The 18,627-nt window shown below is 40.1% G+C and overlaps 1 protein-coding gene across 1 annotated transcript in view; it reads right to left on the bottom strand.

Annotated features, from left to right (window-relative positions):
- Nucleotides 1–18,627, bottom strand: part of ADCY2 (adenylate cyclase 2) — a 350,931-nt gene that overhangs the window by 82,467 nt on the left and 249,837 nt on the right. Inside the window, exons 8-14 of the mRNA XM_045848376.1 lie at nucleotides 16,981–17,139; nucleotides 16,081–16,213; nucleotides 14,596–14,772; nucleotides 10,499–10,542; nucleotides 7,191–7,271; nucleotides 4,047–4,116; nucleotides 2,253–2,350 (exon numbers count right to left, since the gene is read on the bottom strand). Of these exons, the coding sequence (XP_045704332.1) occupies nucleotides 2,253–2,350; nucleotides 4,047–4,116; nucleotides 7,191–7,271; nucleotides 10,499–10,542; nucleotides 14,596–14,772; nucleotides 16,081–16,213; nucleotides 16,981–17,139 (762 nt within the window). The remainder of the gene's footprint in view (nucleotides 1–2,252; nucleotides 2,351–4,046; nucleotides 4,117–7,190; nucleotides 7,272–10,498; nucleotides 10,543–14,595; nucleotides 14,773–16,080; nucleotides 16,214–16,980; nucleotides 17,140–18,627) is intronic.

Below are 18,627 nucleotides of genomic sequence, written 5' to 3'. Positions count from 1 at the left end.
GATGTTAACATAAAAGACAAATTAAGGAAAAAGACTAGTATAGCATAGTATAGTATAATATAATATAATATAATATAATATAATATAATATAATGCTGGCATAGGAAATTCAGTTCTCAACCTCTGAAAAAACTGGAAACTAAAGATGGCAGCCTGACACTAGGAGGAGGGTGGAGACCCATAGTCAGCCACGTGGGCAGTACCTGAGTGAGCCTCGATGAACACTCCAGACACCACAGGGTGGGCCTTCTTGGTTGACAGTACTTGAGGGGTATTGTCATGCATAGTGGCTGGAGAAGGCTGCCCCCTCCAAGCTCCCCTGGGGGGAACAGCCAGAAGCTCTGCATTTGGACCCCTCCCAGACTCCGCCCCCTGTGTCCCTTCTTTGGCTAATTTTAACGTAAACCTTCCCTGTAATAAATCATTCAGTGAGTTCTTTCACACACACAAAAATGCAGGTCTCAACTCTATTAGAGCAGCCTGCAGGCCTTCCTCTGGGCTTTCTAACTGCCAAGACAAAGAGGGAAGCACAACCAGTACAGATTTCACAATGTCCACACTCCAAAATCTAACTTGTCGCTCAAGAAAAACACAGCGATAACTGGCCATGGCGCCTAAGGGAATGGACTGCCATAAGTAAATAACAAATTTATGGGTCCTCATAAATAACAACGGAACAGAAGAGAGATAAGAAACTAAAAGGAGAGACAGAGCGGACATCTCTTTGATGTTCTTTTGAAAGTACAATGCCATGAAATGTTTTTCTTGCTCCCTGGAAGTCAGTCTTTTTTGGACATCACTTTCCTCTCTCCCAACTCTTCCCAGTGAGTGATAAACTGTCTAAATTATGATCGAGAAAATATAAAACTACTCACCCAATAAGAAGATATAGAAAAATGAAAGCCTTTATCTACTTAAGAGTAATACCAAAGATCTACTTCCCCGCTATCATCCATATAACTTTCTAATGCTCAGTTTCTAAGCCTGTGCATGCTGGGATGATGATTGTTTCTCTGCTGCAGCATGTGGCGCAGGCCTGGCACTTTAAGGAACTTCATTTGTTAACTTTCTTTAAACTGGATAACTTGACATCGGCAAATTTCACTGAAGTTTCAGAAGAGCTCAGCTGGCTCACGTGTTTTCATGCTAATTTATGGGGTAGGGGGAAATCCAGTGAGAACCCCTTCCTGAAAGGGGTCAGATAGCTTTGGATTATACATATATGAATAATACTTTGTTATAGTTCTATAAAGCCTTTGAACTGGCTTAGTGCCCAGAAGGATATCGTTTGGAGTACGAGGAAAGGACAGGCCATTTGTTTCTAGTTTGCTCCGCATCTCACAAGGCAAAAATGTAACCCAGCCTTAGAAATTCAAGTTGCCCACAAATGCTGGCTGTGCCCCTGAAGTTAAGTGCAAACACTCTAAATTATGCAACATCAAAAATGGCTGCTTTGGCCTTTATGGAATAGATAATAAGAGGAAAGAAAATTTATCTTAAAATTTATTTCTGTATCTCCAATTATCCAAAGACAACACTTCTGTTTTCTTTTTCTTTTAGACTATAGAATGAGAAAAACCTGTTTATTTAAAGAAAGTCAGCTGACTTACACTGCACTCATTAACAAGGAGACAGAGAAAGGAATCACCGATTGACTAGACTTTCACCAACAGGTGGAACCAGGAGGAGTCCACACCAAAATGTGGACATGAGAAATCCAGTTCACCCAGTTTCTCCTGTCTGTCCCAGGGCTGTCCTAGGAGAGACATGTTGGACAGTGACCTGTAACAAACAATCAGAGATGGTGGCAGGGAATGGACTTCACGAGGAAGAACGTGAACTCAGAATGAATGGGTGGGCGAAGTGTGGCCAGAATGGGTTTTGTCCTTTCAATATACAGTGGTATTTGTATGTTAGAAACAACACCTGACCATTTTGCCCTTTTCGGTCAAGTTTACTAGGCAACATTTCTTAGGACATCAAAGTAATACGGAAATCAAAGGCAGAAGGTTACATTTATTTTTTCAAGACCCTGTAAGGTGATTCAACACGTCCACTGTAGAAATCCAGCATTTCTATAACTAACCACAGGGGCCATTTAACTTCACAGATCCTGAGTGCCATCGCTTCTACCATAGCACGTTACATGTCCCTTCCTTCAGAAATGTCCAGCTTCTCACGCCCCCGAGTATAACCGGGCCAGTAGGAAGGTGCCCCAGGTAAGAATCCCAAAGGAGAACACGTGCACTTACTTTGGTAACACGAGGATCTGCACGATAAAGATGCAGAAGAATATGAGGCAAGCACAGGTCACGTAGTACTTGAAGGCCGGCAGAGCGGTGGCTCGGTACTAAGGGGAGAAGGAGGACACTGTAAAGGGCAGCGCAGAAAGAGAGGGCCTGGAAGCAGTCATCTAGCAGCATGCTTCTGCCCAGTTCATGCAGAACACTAGTGAATTGTAGACTGTGGCACAAGCGAGCTGAGGGCGATGGCTGTTCATCTCCGGCAATGAGTGCTTCCTCCCTCCAAAAGAGCTGTACCTTCCCATGACCACAATTTTTATAAGTTGAACTGTTCAGAAACCCACTTAAAGGTAATTGAATCACTCCCACAAAGAGAGGGAGCACCTGACCGGAAAGACAAGTGAGTGAATGATGGGACCAGTGAACCGAGCGGGTGCCCTGGGTTCCCTTGTGGGTCCATTGCCCGTGGTTATTTGGGGGAAGCAAGTAATTTTTCATATAATATTTTACTTTTGAACATTACTAGGACAATGCAATTTCCTCATTGCATTTACTTGTTTTAGTTTTTTATGATTTATCTTAATGCTGCTGAGAAGTAGTGAGTAAATTTACAAGATAGAAGACTCGAGGGCTTTGTCTAGGTTCAAATTCACTCTGCTTGTCTGAGCCTGGCTCACATTCTTTCCCCTTGTCCAGTGAGGTCAGCAGTGGCCACACAGCCTTCCAGCCCCTCCAGGACTGTAAACTGACCAGTATACATGCCCACCTGGGACTGCCCCTGCCTGGGTGATATAGGAAAAAAGACAGCTACTGTTGCAGCTGAGACTATACTGCTTCTCAAAAGAGAGTTTTATAATGAAATGAAAGTAAATGAAGTTTCTGTGGCAATGCTACTGCAACCTCCTGACAATATCGGCAGGCTGCATTAGCTATATCTGCACAGACTTTTCCCCAAGTTATGGGAAGTTATAGTATGTATTGCTGGGTTTCAGCCGCCGGGGTTTCAGTTTGGGATGTCAGATATCTGGGTGGTGAATTGATGTTTCTCTCCCTTGGTGCTTTGCTGCCTTGTATACCTGCTGCAGGGCTGAAGCGCAGGTGATGGGTGACAAAAGAGTGGGCTTAAATCTCAATGCGCTCTAAAACTCTCCTCAGAGTTGTCCTCTGCAAATGTGTACACACAGACAATGTCAGCAAAGGCTGTGTTTTTAAATGACAATCACCTTCTATTTACTAGCATATTTTTCTGGTGCATTTTGTGGCTTCACAGCCAGGATAATTTACATGTTGGAGAAGAAGCTATATTAGCAGAATTGCAGAAATGTGATTACATTCTACGCATTCAATTACACCCTTATCTTCTACCTTCTGGGCTTTGTGCAGAGCTATGAGTTATACTACTAATAAAAGAAATGGACTTCTATCCGGAAGGGCATACTTTACCATTTATACAGTAAGTACGTGTTAAAGTTATTCAAGGATAAAATGGTCAAAATAATAGTAGTAAATTATATGATCATGTTCCTTTCTTTAAGCCCCCAACCTCAGAATGTTCCAGGTATGATTTACCACCAGGGGAATGCATTGAGAATGATGACTAGCCAGGGACAGAAGCTGGGTTTCAAGAACTGTGGCAAAACAATACATGCATGGAAGAGTAATGGAGAAGGTAAAACGAATTTGGATATAGTTAGATGCATTCTTAATGTCGGAAGTAAAAAACACAAGTATACTTTCATGAGGGAATTTGAAAAACTAAAATTTTAGAAAAAATGACTGATTTTAAACAAAAACATCGCTTACCTCTTTTTCTAGAATTTTATTGTAGAAAAGCAATGAGATTCTCTGAATGTCTTCAGACTTGAGCCATTGCCTAGAAATAAAAAGGGCAGACATCATAAAACCACACTTTTAACCCAACATCTGGAACTACTCTTTAAAAATGACTTGCATTCTTCCTTCTTTGTTGTAAATCATCCAAAAATGAATATTTAAAAAAAATGTGTAATGCCAAATCACTGGATATGGAATCTGCAAATATAATATTCCTATTCACATACTGCCCTCCTCAGAGAATATGATATTACAAAGCAACTGTCATACCAAATCGAAACTCAACTTATTCCAATTAAATAACCAGGGAGTCAAGTATACCAGTAAATGTGTTCCCTAATGTATTACTGAAATCACATGGTAGTGTCATGTTCTGAAGGATCTGGTTCATAGTGAAGTATGACTTTCTGGTCTCGTAGCAAGAAAGACATCACAGATAGTCAAACCCATTTTGTGCCCCTTCAAGTTCTAGGTGAAGAGATTTTGCTTCTTTTACACTTACTAAAATATTACGTTGTCATTTTAAGGAGCAAGCGGTTCAGATCACTAACATAGTATGTTAATAGACATGCAAATAAGTACATACATATGTCTCGAATGTTAAAAAATAAATTAAAAAATATGTGATCGAGAAAAGTCTGTTTTAAGAAAGTCACTGAAATAGAGAAAGAGCTTATAAGGGCAAAGCTGTTCACTGGAATGCTGTATATAATCAGAAACTAAACAACAGCAGTAGATATAAGACCAAGCAAGCTGGGTGCACGGTGCCTGATATAGTCATGCGTTTGGCAAAAAAAATTAACAGCATTTTCTGAAATAAAGATAAGTAAGAAAAAAATTGAAATCTGTGCATCAAAAAAAAATGTCTAGAAATAAACACCAACAGTGACCAACTGGTTTGAATGAATCATTAACTGATGCATTTATATTTCTACTTTTCTTAAATATTTTTATAATTAAAAAATATAATAACCTGAATTACAATGCATATGCATGAATATATATATATATATATATATATATTTCTACAAGTGTATACAACCTAATGTTTACAACTATATATAGGGAGAGAGAACATATGTATATTAAGACATTATAGATAAAGTGATATTTTATGTAAAATTCCAAGAAAATGCTATATCTGTTCAAACAAAAATCAATGCACATGAATTTATTATATAGTACTTTCCAATACATCGATCATCTCTCTGTCGATTCGGACTCTCTGAGCTGCATTGAGGAAATCCAGGGTGAAGGCCTTGGAGGACCCAGGGGAAAAGGCCAGGTGGATAGATACACTTTACCCAGTAATCAGCCACTTAGTGATCTCAGACTAGGGACCCTAAATGTACACGGTATTTCACTTTATGGGACTAATGACAAGTTAACCCAGGAGATGAGCACATCTGAGGAGGGACATCTCCAGGGCTACCTGGAGAGCCCCGTGCTCAGCACATCTGGAGAGCTGGGAAGGCTCTCACGGCACCCTGACCATGAGGAGCTGACTGTCCCACAGCACTCAACTACACACAGTGCACCTTCCACCAAGGAACAGACATCAGAGGAACGTGCTCTAGAATAACTACCATTAAAAGTGAGGGCTGTAGCAATATTTTTGGTTTCCAGGGTATTATCTTTAGGTTCAGGGAAATAAGCACTTTTGGTGTTTCTTATTATTGCACTGGCTGCAGAAATATGTAATTGTTCTGTTTGATAAGACTAGTTGGAGGAATCAAAGGTTGGTTAATGTATAAAAAAAGACATGAAATAAGATTTAAGATAAATTATAACTGTACTCATTTTCAGAACTCTGTATTTATCAAACTATGACTAATGAATACAGATAACTTATTAAAAGGAGTTTTTTTCTTTATTGGAAAAGAAGAATCTAATCTTACAATGTTCCTGGATACTATAAGCTTGAAAATAAGACTGGATAAGACTGGAATTTACAGAGTGGAAACAAAACTAGCTCCTCACTAAGTTGCAGGGACCCTTATTTCCAGTTCAGGTTTCGGGTATCTATCTGTCTGGGTCCTGCAGGTAGACAAGAAGTGATCAAGAGCAGGCTTCTCTTTCCTTGTGTCCCTAGCACCTAACATTGAGTTTTTAAAGTCACAAACACAGGGTTGATGTTTTGGGAAATGACTCAGTTTCAACCACATGTTGCCTTTAGAGCCCACAAGGGGCTTTAGGCAGGTGTTAATGTAATGCACCGGTATATCTGAGTCGCAAGTGCAGCCCAAGATACTTTATTATGTGTACATGCAATTGCATACACACACCGCACAGACACATACATACACTCAGATAATACTTTCATAGGCCCTGTACATAGTCTAGAATAAATACTTAAAATGAACAACCTAGGAGGGGCACACATTTTGCAAAGATGTGCAACTTAGTTTTGAAGGTAGAGTTCTAGGTAAACATCATTTACATTTTTCAAGAGTCAACTTTCAGGTTAAAAATTAAATAGTCAGGTTTCCATAGGGTGGAAACTTTTCCATGGAGGCTTTCATTTGGACCTATGAATGTTTACACTATTTAATTCAATAAAAATTTATTGAATGAACAAGTACCTAATGTGGTTTCAAAGGCTGATGAATGTAATCATTCTGTCCAGACCATGAATGCCACCACTTTCTTTAATTTTTTTCTCTGCATTTCAGGGACCACTGAAAGTTATAACAGCAATTCACAGACTGAACAGACACTCATAAAATGCACAGAATGAATAATATATTTCCCGTCCCACCAGAAGCTGGTCTTTCCATTGTCTTATGAATTTGGATTCTAATGCACGAGACTCTTCCTGCAATTTAGAAAATAGAAATCTCTACATTCTCTGGTTTTGCACGGGGAACAAATGCATTCTGAATGGATTGTGTTACAAGACACAACTGAAAGGTTTTCCCATATGGAATTCCTATTGATCTTGCACATTACCTCCTGAATACACTTCGCTGTGATTTTTCTTTCCATGTTTACATCTCATGCTGTTTGTTAGCAATTTACTTGGAGAGTATTTATTAGGCAGCAAGTAACAATCTTTTCAAATAATAGAGTTTGAAACATGAAATGAATGATAATTTAAGATTCAAGAGTACCCACTTTTGTGCATTAATTCCATCAATTGCTTGAATCATCCTTTCATTCAATTCTTCTTCAAATCTTTTCTTTTGTGACTTGGTTCTGCATTTAAGAAAAGAAATATAGTGGATAAGAATCTTGTTATTAAAATACATAGTAAGCCCCTTTTTCTATGATGCCAAAACCTCTGTTTAATTCTGTTAATCAAGAAAAAAATAAGAAAAGAAAGAAATGAGCCTATAAACAGCCTTTTCTTTATTAACAGCAGCCGCTCTGTGGATCAGAATTGACTAGACCTCTGGTGCAGTAAGATGTGGCCTTATCATTCACTTAGAGTGAACTTTTTTAGGTAATGAAAAGCAACACTGAAGGATAGGTACATGCTGTTTGAGATAAAAGAATTTTTGCCTTGAGAGACACATTAGCCCTTGACTGTTCACCCTCAGAAACTTTGTTTTATGACAGAACATTCTGGCTTTGGAAATCCCTCTGCAAAAATTTGGTTTGGTTGACAAAAATAGTTATTCCTGGTTCATGTTTTCATTGGTCTGCCTTCAAGAATTTGAAGAACTACAGTTTTTTTGTAGGCATATCAAAGCTTAATTGTACGTATTTGAATGTTCCTCTGTGTTTGAAAGCACTATTCACAGAAAACCCCGCTCATATTCGCAGACCACTCACTTGGTCTTAGAAGCAAATAATCTTCCTATAATATTTTTTTGTGAATAAATTATGACAAAAACATAGTAAGTTCCTCAAGGTTAACTTGACAATTAGCCTGAGAATGGAAAGGAGTAAACTGAAATAATAACTGTTTTTAAAAGTTAAACACCTGCAAAGAGCAGGAGCACAGGCCGGCCCTCACCAAACTGGCCTCAGCCAGCCTGTGCCTGAGTCTAGGTGTGGGCAGGTCACCTGGTCCAGTGGGCAGGGAGCATGTGGCTCCTCTCTGACACTTTCCCACACTCTGACACTTCTCTCCCTCTCTTCCCCTGTTTAAAAATAAATACATAAAATCTTTTATAAATGAATACATTCTTTAAAAAATATGCTATTTTTTTAATCAGCCCTAGACTGTACACGAGTTTCTTGACTTCAGTTTGGTGGCTTTCTTTACCTCAAAGTCTCTCTAAATCTAAGAAGGAACAGTCGCAGGTACCTGGAGCTCACAGAGAAAACGAAAGCCTTCCATGTTATGCCTGGGGCTAACAACCGCATTGTCTTTGTGAATATGTTCTGGGACTGGCTTGGGCAGTGCTTGTACAGTGGTCAATGCAGTAAACGTGGCATATGAAGTAGCCAATAAATGCACGTGGTTTTGCACCTTGGTATTCACTAATTATCTAGACAACAATTACTAAAGACAGTTTTCTTCTCTTTGTAATTCTATGACTTCTGCTGTGGAAATGATAGATACCCTTGGGTTTGATAACCTACCCACCAAGAGTTCTTAACTTGCCAACCAGGGCTTTGTTCCTCAGACTTCCAGAGTTTCTGACTTTCTCCTTCTTGTTTCTGCCTCTGGGTCCCACCACTGGCCGCCCCACTACTCACTGCCCCTAACCCCTCTTTCTTCCCAATTCTTCTCCATTGTTTCTCCAGAGCTCCCTCCCTAGCCTGTCCCACCCCTACACCTGGGCTTTTATATCTGAGGAGACAAGGAAGAGGTTGTGTGTTAGCTCAGATGATGCTTCAACAGCACATGACACTGACTCGTAGCCAGGCTGGAGGCTCAGAGAGGTTTTAGGACGTAGGCCACGTGACAAAGCCAGGCTGTGTAAGGGAAGCCCAGGTGAGGCTGAAAGTCAAGCTCTCTCCATGAGGCCTTGGGCCACCAGAGATCACCGACCACATAGGAAAGGGGAATAGATGTGGAGGAGGCTCCGGAGAAGGCAAGAAGGACAGGAGAACAGTTAGGAAAGGAGGCTTTGGTGCCGCAGAGTCAGGGCACAAATCCTGGCCTCACCTCTGACAGCTGTGTTACTCTGGGCATTCTCCTAACCCCTTGCACCTCAGTTTTTTCCCTTCAAAAAGGATAATGGCCACTGTGTCTACCCTGGAGGAAGACTAAAGATGGCACTGGATTTTCCATATGCTTAGTACAGATACAAATGATAGCTTATGATCATTGTCTTCCAAACAGCACTCATCCCAGAAGACACTGCCCTCATTGTACTGGTGCTCCCCCAGGCATTTCCAAGGTGTCATTTCAGAAAACAGAGTCTTGGAGCACAATTTCAGGGAGGGGCAGATAGACAATAGAAGAGATACCAGGAATAAAGTGAAAGGACGTTCATGAAATTTCTGTGCACAGGTGCTCGCAGATATGCTCCTGTCTAATTGGCTGGAAGAGTCACTCCTTCTCAAGTTATGTTATGGGGTCCACAATATTCCTAAAATTGGCTGGAGTTTTCTTTAATATGGCACTTGTCACTTCAAACATAATGCCTCAAAAGCTCAAGAACCCAATTATCCCTATAAAGGAAGACTAGGAATATTACATCTCAATGTTAAAATTTCAAATTGCACACAAAATACAAATTAGAGCTCATAACAATCAAGTCACCTAGAGGGACTGATGTGCATTCCTTGCCATGTTTGGCAGATAACAATCTACCTAACTGTGTTTACTTTTACTTGGATTCCACGCATTTTCTACAAGAATAAACTCACCTCTCTGCCTCGGTGATGGGGGGGTGCAGTGAGAAGAAAGGCTGGCTTGAATTTGGAGCCTTCCATTGATTATCCTAATTACTTTGATAAGAAATACTTAATTCCCAAACCAATGCTAAAAGTACACCTCTGACCCCCAGAGCCAGAGGAACATGGAAGGAAAAGCCATTAGTGCTTGTGACTCCTCTGTGGAGGGCGATGTGGGGCAGCGGGGAGGCTGGGGATGTTCGTGGGGAGTTTGTTTTCTTTTTCAAGAGGTTGGGCAGCCCTTTTTCTACTACAGAAAGCCTGAACTTATCTTGCTTTTATCTCTAAGATAAAACAGAAAAAACATGTTATTTTAAGAAACCTACTCATTTTAAGGAAATTCAGTTATTGACTGCATATGAGTATTAAGAAGGGTCATTTTAAGAAAATGATGTCAACTTCTACAGTGATTCCCAGGTGGTGTTTTCTTTTTCCCTGTCTCAATTGTAATAACACGACACGAATAATCCTATTTTTAGAAGCTTGAGAGCAATTTAATAGGGCTTTTCACAAGTAGCTGCTCTTTTAGAAGAAATAGCCTTCAAAATTACTATAATTGATGATAATTACTTTCAGAAATAAATAAGAAATAAGCCTTTAAAAATTATAAAGTGGAACATATACCATACCTTAAAGTACGATTTTGAAAATTATGCTGACCCATTGGTACATCCTATGAAAAAAGAAAAGCTATTAGTTGCAAAAACATACTTTAAAAATATCATTGCAATGATAACTATGTAAAACACATTTCTACTTTTATCATGTACAGTAGTAGTTAGCAACATATAATTTCCTATGTGGAGAAAAAGAGTTTAAGTATAAATGTAAAAAAAAAAAGATTTAAAACTCAGTGTATATTTAGAATGTTGGTGTTGTCTATAAGCTCTGGATGTTGGGAGTACCAGAACGGTTGTCTGGATTTTTAAAATTTACATTCTCCTGCTATTCAAAGATATGGTTTCAAACAATGACCTACAGAAATTTGTTATTAGAGTTACTGTAGATATCTTACAGTCATGGGAAAATCTCATTTGACATCAGACAAATATTTAAAAAGTGCTTTAAAACACAAACATAACCACAAAATCTACAGTCCATCCTTATCATTAAACTGGGTTGTTAAGAAATGATACCATTGGTTAAGAATGCATCTAGTGGGAACCACTTTGTGAAGCATATGACTATCTAACTGCTGTGTTGTATACCTCAAACTAATATAGGACAATACTGAATGCAAACAGTAATTGAAAAAATAAAGATTTCTCTTCTGGTGTGACCTGAAAAAATATATATATAGAGAGAGAGAATGTGAAATTGTGAATCATTGATCAAAAAGAAGAAATCAACATAGGAGTGTGGGTAGTTCCTGAAAACAGAATGAGAGGGAGCCACCTATCAGGGTTCATCAGTGGGGCATCCAGTGACAATGTTCAATAGTAGATTAAAAATACCCACAAGATTCACTTTCATACATTTATAGTGGAAATTAAAAGTTGAAACAAAACTATTCTAAAGAAACTTTTCTTTGCTGCTTTATCCCCAAGTTTAGGTTAAATGCATTAAGGAAATGCATTTACCTAAGGAAAGGTAAAGCATTCAAAAAATAACTGAACTCCAAGTTTTAATATTGAAAGTAAAATAATACATTTGTCACCAGCTCTATCATTGTTGAATCAAAAGTCAGCAGAGCTTGTCCTGATTGGTGTAACTCAGTGGGTTGGGCATCATCCTGCAAACTGAAAGGTCACTGGTTGGATTCTCAGCCAGGGCACATGCCTGGGTTGTGGGCCAGGTCCCTGGTTGGGAGGATGCAAGAAGCAACCGACCAAAGTTTCTCTCTCACATATTCTAAAAAAATACAGACTCAGTGGAGCCCTGTATAAGGGACTGGATAACAGAAATAACTTCTGGCAATGACAACTTTTCAAAACTGGAATGTCTTAATCAGAATGACAATAGGATCTTTCTGAAAGTGAGTAAGAGATACAACTTAAGTAACAGTCACGTGGACTTCATGTGTTAAACAAAGACTTGGAATTTTCTTACAATATCCTATCTTGCTCCTGAGGCAGTCCCTAGGTTCTGTGTCTGTGAGTGGTGAAAAAAGCCAGTTATGGAAACTGCATTTGTTCAAGAGGCCCTCTGATTTCATAAACAACTTCCCGAAGCTCAACCACTAGACTTTGCAACTCTCTCTTGAAGAAGGCATATCCTCCAACACATATCCTCCAACAACAGATGAAAGTCAGGCTAAAATCTTTCCTACAGCCCCATGCTGAGATAATAAGGGAGACAGGCATTGTTAAGTCCCGGGACAATAAAGACTGTTGAGAAATAAACAACTACAACAACATCAAAAACACACCTGCAAAATAACGTAAGAAACAGCACAGAAAATAATGTTCTACTATTTATATATGATTCTTATTTCTTGAAAACCAACCAACCAACCGATGGTGAACAATAAATCTCAATGAGAAATATGATTATTAGCCATTAACATTAATAATAAATATAGCATTGAGCAAAATTATCCAAAGGATTATTATATTTTCATAAGAGTGATAAAAGCATTGACTTTCACTGACAACTCAATACTAGCACCCTAGGATGCTTCTCTTCAACAGTTCTAAATGCTCAATGGCCCCAGATGCCCCAGACCCTCCTCCTCCTCCTTAGATCTCTTCTCAATAACTTCATCCAGCTTCAGGGCTTTGAATACCTTCTGAAACCTGACCCCTTCCACTTCACACCTGCAGCCTGGGCTTCTTCCCTGAGTTCTGGACTTGCACATCCACCATCCAACTTCCTAGCTGCACTTAGCTGTCTGAAAGACATATTGATTTAAAGATGTCCATTAGCAAAGTCTTGATTTTTCCATCTTAAATCATCTGATTTCCCCTTAGTACTTTTCATTGCAGTTAATGGCATCATCATTCTTCCAGCTGTGCAGTTGAAAGAAGTGTGAATTAATTCTTGATCCTCATTTTCACACATATCCTTTGGAGTCTTACTTGCTCCACATTCAAATTAGACCCTGAATTTGCTTCTCACTGTTTCCACTACTAGAATCTTAACATAGGGAATATAGTCAATAACCGTCTAAAAACTATGTATGGTGTCAGGTGGGTGTGAGATTTATTGGGATGATCATTTATTAAGTTATGTAATGTCTAATTACTGGGATGCACACCTGAAACTTATATAAAAATGTATGTCAACTGTAATTAAAAATAAAAATGATTTGAAATAAATAAATAAAAAAGAACAATAAAAATAAAATAAAATCTCCTCGTAAGTGGGCATCATTCTCACTTTGACCTTTGCATTCTTGCCCCACTATTGCAATGCACATTACACCATGCCCTTCCCACCCTTAAAATCCTCTAGTGACTTCCCATTACACTTAGAATGAATTAAACACAGTTCCTTAGTGCATCTCAGCCTGATGACTTGCTCATTGCTGATGACACTACAGCCACACCAGCATCCTCTCGGGACCCCATGGATACCACATTCATTTCCCTCTTAGAACCAGTGAATTTGTTGTTTTGCCACCTCCTTTGCCAATTTTCTCCTCTCTGTCTCTGAAAGTTCCCCAGCTGTTCTACCCAGAGCAATCACACCACTCACTCCCATGAACACTGCTCCATTCCATCCTCATGGTCTTCAGCAGCCCCTAAAATGGCCATGTTTCTTTGTGTTCTACTCCTGTTCTCCCTTCTCTAAGGAATGCAGACTCCTCTAGGGTTTGTCCTGGTGGTCTCTCTTATTGATGGTCTGATGGACCATGGTCTGTCAAGCCACATTTATTATTTAGTTAAAAAAAGGACAAGGGAAGTTGAAAGGAGAATTAAAACTAAGTCAAACAAGGATGCCGAGCCCTGCCTGTTGGGCTTGGGTGTGTCCTTGTGACGTGCTGGGGGGTGTGGGACACAGGAAGACTAGGAATGCTCACATTCACCTGGCAGCCTGGCATGCTTCTCCTCAGCAGCTAATGAGAATAACGTAACAGTCCATCTTCTTTTTTTAACCTCAACTCCATCCCTAGTACAGTTAATTTTACCCAGAGATTGTTTTAAAATCTAACGATACCATTGGGATTATTCTAAGTGCTTAATTATATTTATTTTTCTTTCCTCCTATGGGTCTTTCTATCTATCTGCATTGCAGCCATCTTATTGAAAACGCCCCACTGTAAGGAGCTTTGGGACCGGATGCTCTGATGGAAGGTGGAGAGATATAAACAAGTAACTACAATAATAGAATGTACATTGCTGCTCGCACAGCCTGAACATCCAGGTGATGAAGAGGCAGATTCAATAGTTCTATTCACTGCAAGAACATCATGCTTCCACTGTTCTTTTATTAAGATGCTCAGGCTTTTTACTTAATGATAGAAAAAGCAAAACACACACACACACAAAAACCCCTCTGAATTTTAAAAAAAGTTCAATTGTAATCATTGCTACTGTCAGTTGTAAATAAAGTCTTATGTTATAAAGTTATTATGGAAAATCAGCCTCGGTGAAAACCCCTAGCACTGCAAGGCTGGCACTCATTCACACCCTAATGGCTGTTTGTAAGGAGCCTCTCTGAGCAGTCGGAGATGGTAAACTTGCTTCATTACAGACAAAAGTTATTTTAGCAGGCGATGACTTTCCATTTGGGCAACAAGCCTTTGTTCAGCGGTAAGATGCTTTGGAACAGGGGGAGGACGTACCGTGGTGCTGATCTTGCCGTTCTCCGTGGTCATGCTGTCCCTGTGGTGCAGGTGTGCAAAGGGCTTGGCCGCGCCCCAGGACTCCAGGTACCGCGTCATGCGCACGGAGGCCCTCATCTTGGCTCCATCAAGGGTGTGGCGAGGTCTGAAGAGGTGCTGGGGACTCCGTCGTTCGCCCTTGGGGTGGGGAACAAAGCATTACACCTGGCGTGCCAAAGGCGCTCACCTTCTCCTTCCTACTGCGCCCCTTCCAGAAGTTTCCCGTAACTAAGCGTTTTCCTTTAACAGCGCCCCCTTCACCTTCATAACTTCTGCCCTCATTCCTTCCGCGCCGGTGGTGCGCAGCGTTACAAGCTGTTTGAGCTGAGTGATTTTTTTTTCAGATAGCATAAGTTATGTGTACTTTAAACTTAGGAAAAACACCCATTTTAATAGGCATTTTTATAAAGTAAATTCTTAAACAGATATACTGACCTGTTTCAGTTTTTTCTTGATTGAATACGTGACTGGAATAGAGGCTGATGTGGTTTTTTAAATGCTAATTGTCTTACTTCATGATTTGGTGCTCTTTGCGTAAACATGATGTATTTTGTATTTTTTTTTGCTTTTCCCATGGCACCTCCCCATCCCCCCACAGTTTTTCCTGCTGTCCCCCATCAGTCTGTGGATCAACTGTCAAGTGCCTCCAAAGGTGGATGTGGGGCTTGCAGGAGCCTGCCACAAGTAGACACCACACACTTGACCCTGTTGACTTTGTGGGGTCAGTTTTGACAGTTTAGGAGTGTTTCCTGCTCATATTTGCACCATTTAACAGCTGTGTGATTTAGAGTAAGTTACATAACCTCTCACAGTTTTGAATGCTTCATCTTTAAATAGCAACAATACTCATTTGGCAGGAATCTGGGAAACGTTAAGGGATGGGAGATCTAAGGCTCCAATTGTGGCTGACAGCTGTGAATAGGGGAGTCAGACCCTAACCTCCTGGATGGGTGGGGTGTCTTACCCGGTAACAGAGGGTGTTACTGCCTGGGAGTTAAACGTGTCTGCATGCACATGTCCTCACACAAACACAGAGGTGACATTTAGTTGTTCATCTTTTAGGAACTCCTTCTTTTCCTTTTTCTTATATGTTCATCCTATTTCATCTCATTTTTATCATCTGAAGGCCTAAGCAAAACATTTCTCTTTAATTTTCCAACTGCCAGGTTGTGTCCCAGAAGCATCGTGAATTAACATATACATTGACTAACATATGCGACCTTGTTGCAGAGAGCAGTTATTTCCATTATTCCTTTAATAAATGCATTTAAATTCATTATTTAAAACATGTTCCATAATTAAAATGCCATATGCATTTAAAGTAATTTTAGAAGCCAGGATTTACACTGATTCTTTACTGAAAACACCTACCTATTCAGCAATTTGCCCCCCTGCCTTTTCATCACAAAAGTCATAGGCTAATTATAGACTTTGTACAATACTAACCTTGGGGTTGATTACAAAGTAGGTTTTCACCAGGTGCTGCTTTAAATACGGGTCCCTGATATCACCGTCTCCTTCCTCCACTTTATAAGCTCCATTCAAGTGCTCCAGAGTGACAGAAGAGATGTGAACACGCCTGAAAGGCCATTTGAAAACCACAATCAAGATACAGAAGGATATGCACGAAGGAAGATTTTCTCTTTATTTGTGATCTCAGAAATAATTTCTTCCCCTCCCCATAATGAAGGAAAGGCTATATGCCCTTGGTAAAATGGACTGTGACTTTCAGAAAGATACTTCTGAGGTCAGGAGCTACTCCTATTTGGAGCATCTCAGCACTCACAGAAGCCTGCTTTGTGGGTGAGGTGAATAACAGCTTGATCATGAAGACTTTTTGTATATGAGCATATTTGTTGAAACGCATACCAGAAGCATTTTAGAAAGTGTGCTGATCTGTATAAAAGTATGGGTTTTCTTCCTCAGTGTTTGCTCTCCTGCTTCTCCAAATTACAGCACTTGCACTGAAATTCTCTCATCTGAAATAGGCTCTAACCAGAGATGGATGCTGCAGTTTTCTCAGTTTAATAGTAGTGATTTCAGAGGTCACCAATAATGGAGAAATGCCATCACGGCAGTGCAGGAAAACACATCGGCTTATGTCTCTATTCATGAACTTGCTCATAAGTAATAGTCTGTAATTTAGAATCTGATATCAATAGTCTTTGACCGTGGGTCACAGGGGCGGTAGAATTTGAGCTTGACAGGTCATGTTTATCTGATTAATGAAAGAGGCTGTAGGGCATGAATAACACAGAAACCATCCCACACTGAGCAGTTAAGTTATTAGCCTGCTGACTAACCATGGAGCCAACTTGAAGAGAGAAATCCAATGTGCGGGCTTACCCTGGGACCCCTCCAGCTTCCATGTGATTGGCCAAGGTAACGTCATGCGACCACACATCGTACTGCCACTTCTGCAGACCAATCACGCCGCAGAGGACATTCCCGGAGTGCACTCCCACACGCATGTTGATGTCAACTCCGGTAGCATCTCTCACTTTCCTAAAAGAAGGAAACTTAGGTCATCATCCAGGAACAGCCTTTCCTCCCTTTAACTCTTGGCCAATTTTCAAGATATTTTATTATTCAGAATTTCTTGGGCTATTGGAAATATTATCACAAATTCCCCTGTAGCAGAGGATTACTGCCGTGAGCCAAGAAAAAGGGTTTTTCTTTCCGGTTACTCCCAGACTAGACCTAAGCTCCGGAGCTTTGGCTAGTAAAGCCACATCGGGCCAGGCTGTGAGGAAGAGGCAGCCTTTTGACTAAAGCTTTACTTTTTCAACTGATGGGTATCAAGCACCATGCACGTGCTGACACTGCTCTGAATTTTCATACTGGAATCATGGCACATTGCCCAGCGCCATTTGCAGTTTTAGTGCTTAGCATAGTGTATGTCCCCAATGTACAGACAATACAGCTTCTCTGTGAGCTTAATAATGACTTTAGCCTGAAGAGCAATTTAAACAAATAACCGTGCAATTAAAGTTTTTTAATTGTGCACATTCTTTAACAAAAAAGAAAAATACTTTTAAAAAAGCTATGATAATGCATTTTATTATTTTAATATTTTAATTGGGGTGACATTGGTTAATAAAATTATATAGGTTTCAGGTATATAATTCTATAACACCCCATCTGTATGTTGTATTGTGTACTCAAAGTCAAATCTCCTTTCAACACCATTGTACTCCCTTTACCCTTTTCTACCTCCCCCCACCCCGTTTTCCTCCGGTAATCACCTTACTATTGTGTGGGTCTAGGAGGTGTTTTTATTTTTTTGCTTAATCCCTTCAAATTTTATTCCAGCCTCCCAATGCCCCTTCCCTCTAACAGCTGTTAAAAAAATACCTTAGGACCCTGTCTCGAACTCATTAACAGAGACAAATGAAGAACTTCTTTTTAAGGGAAAATGACCATGCTTGGTAATGCTTATTTATCTCTGCCAGCTATGTGCATTTATCAACTAAAATACTATTGTAAAAGAAGTATGCAGGGAGGTGTCCCCAGTTACCCAGAGAGCAGCAGCCCCAGAGGCTCTGTGAGGGGAAACAGTGACACTGATTACAGAGCAGCAAGGAGGAAGGGTCACCAGGGCAGGCTCCAGTAAACGAAACTTAAATGGCTCAGAATGAAGTAGGTATAGATGTCATGCTTAAATGATAAAATGACATCATTTGAGCCCGCTAAAAACGATAAAAAGAAACAGACCTACAATGTAAAAATAAATGGCCTCCTGAAAAAGGAATATAGAAAGTTATTCCCTTCTCTTTCCTTTCTTTCTCTTCCCCTCCCTGCCCTTCCTCTCTCTCTCTATCTTCCTTTTATGGTTTCCCCCGCAAAAGACTACAACCAATTTGGCATTATGCAGGTCTTCCAAACCCTTCATGCCTGCCCACAGGAAAGATCACAACATTTACATGACACAGGAGACCTGCCCCCGACACTGCCCTCCAGTGGCAGTGAGTGCTACGGCTGCCCAGGCCCTGT

The sequence above is a fragment of the Phyllostomus hastatus genome, unplaced genomic scaffold (genome assembly GCF_019186645.2).
Source record: "Phyllostomus hastatus isolate PE091 unplaced genomic scaffold, TTU_PhHast_1.1 phas_contig_58, whole genome shotgun sequence".
NCBI lineage: Eukaryota > Metazoa > Chordata > Mammalia > Chiroptera > Phyllostomidae > Phyllostomus > Phyllostomus hastatus.
Note: the sequence above shows the minus strand (reverse complement) of the source record. Positions and strands in the feature narration are given on the sequence as shown.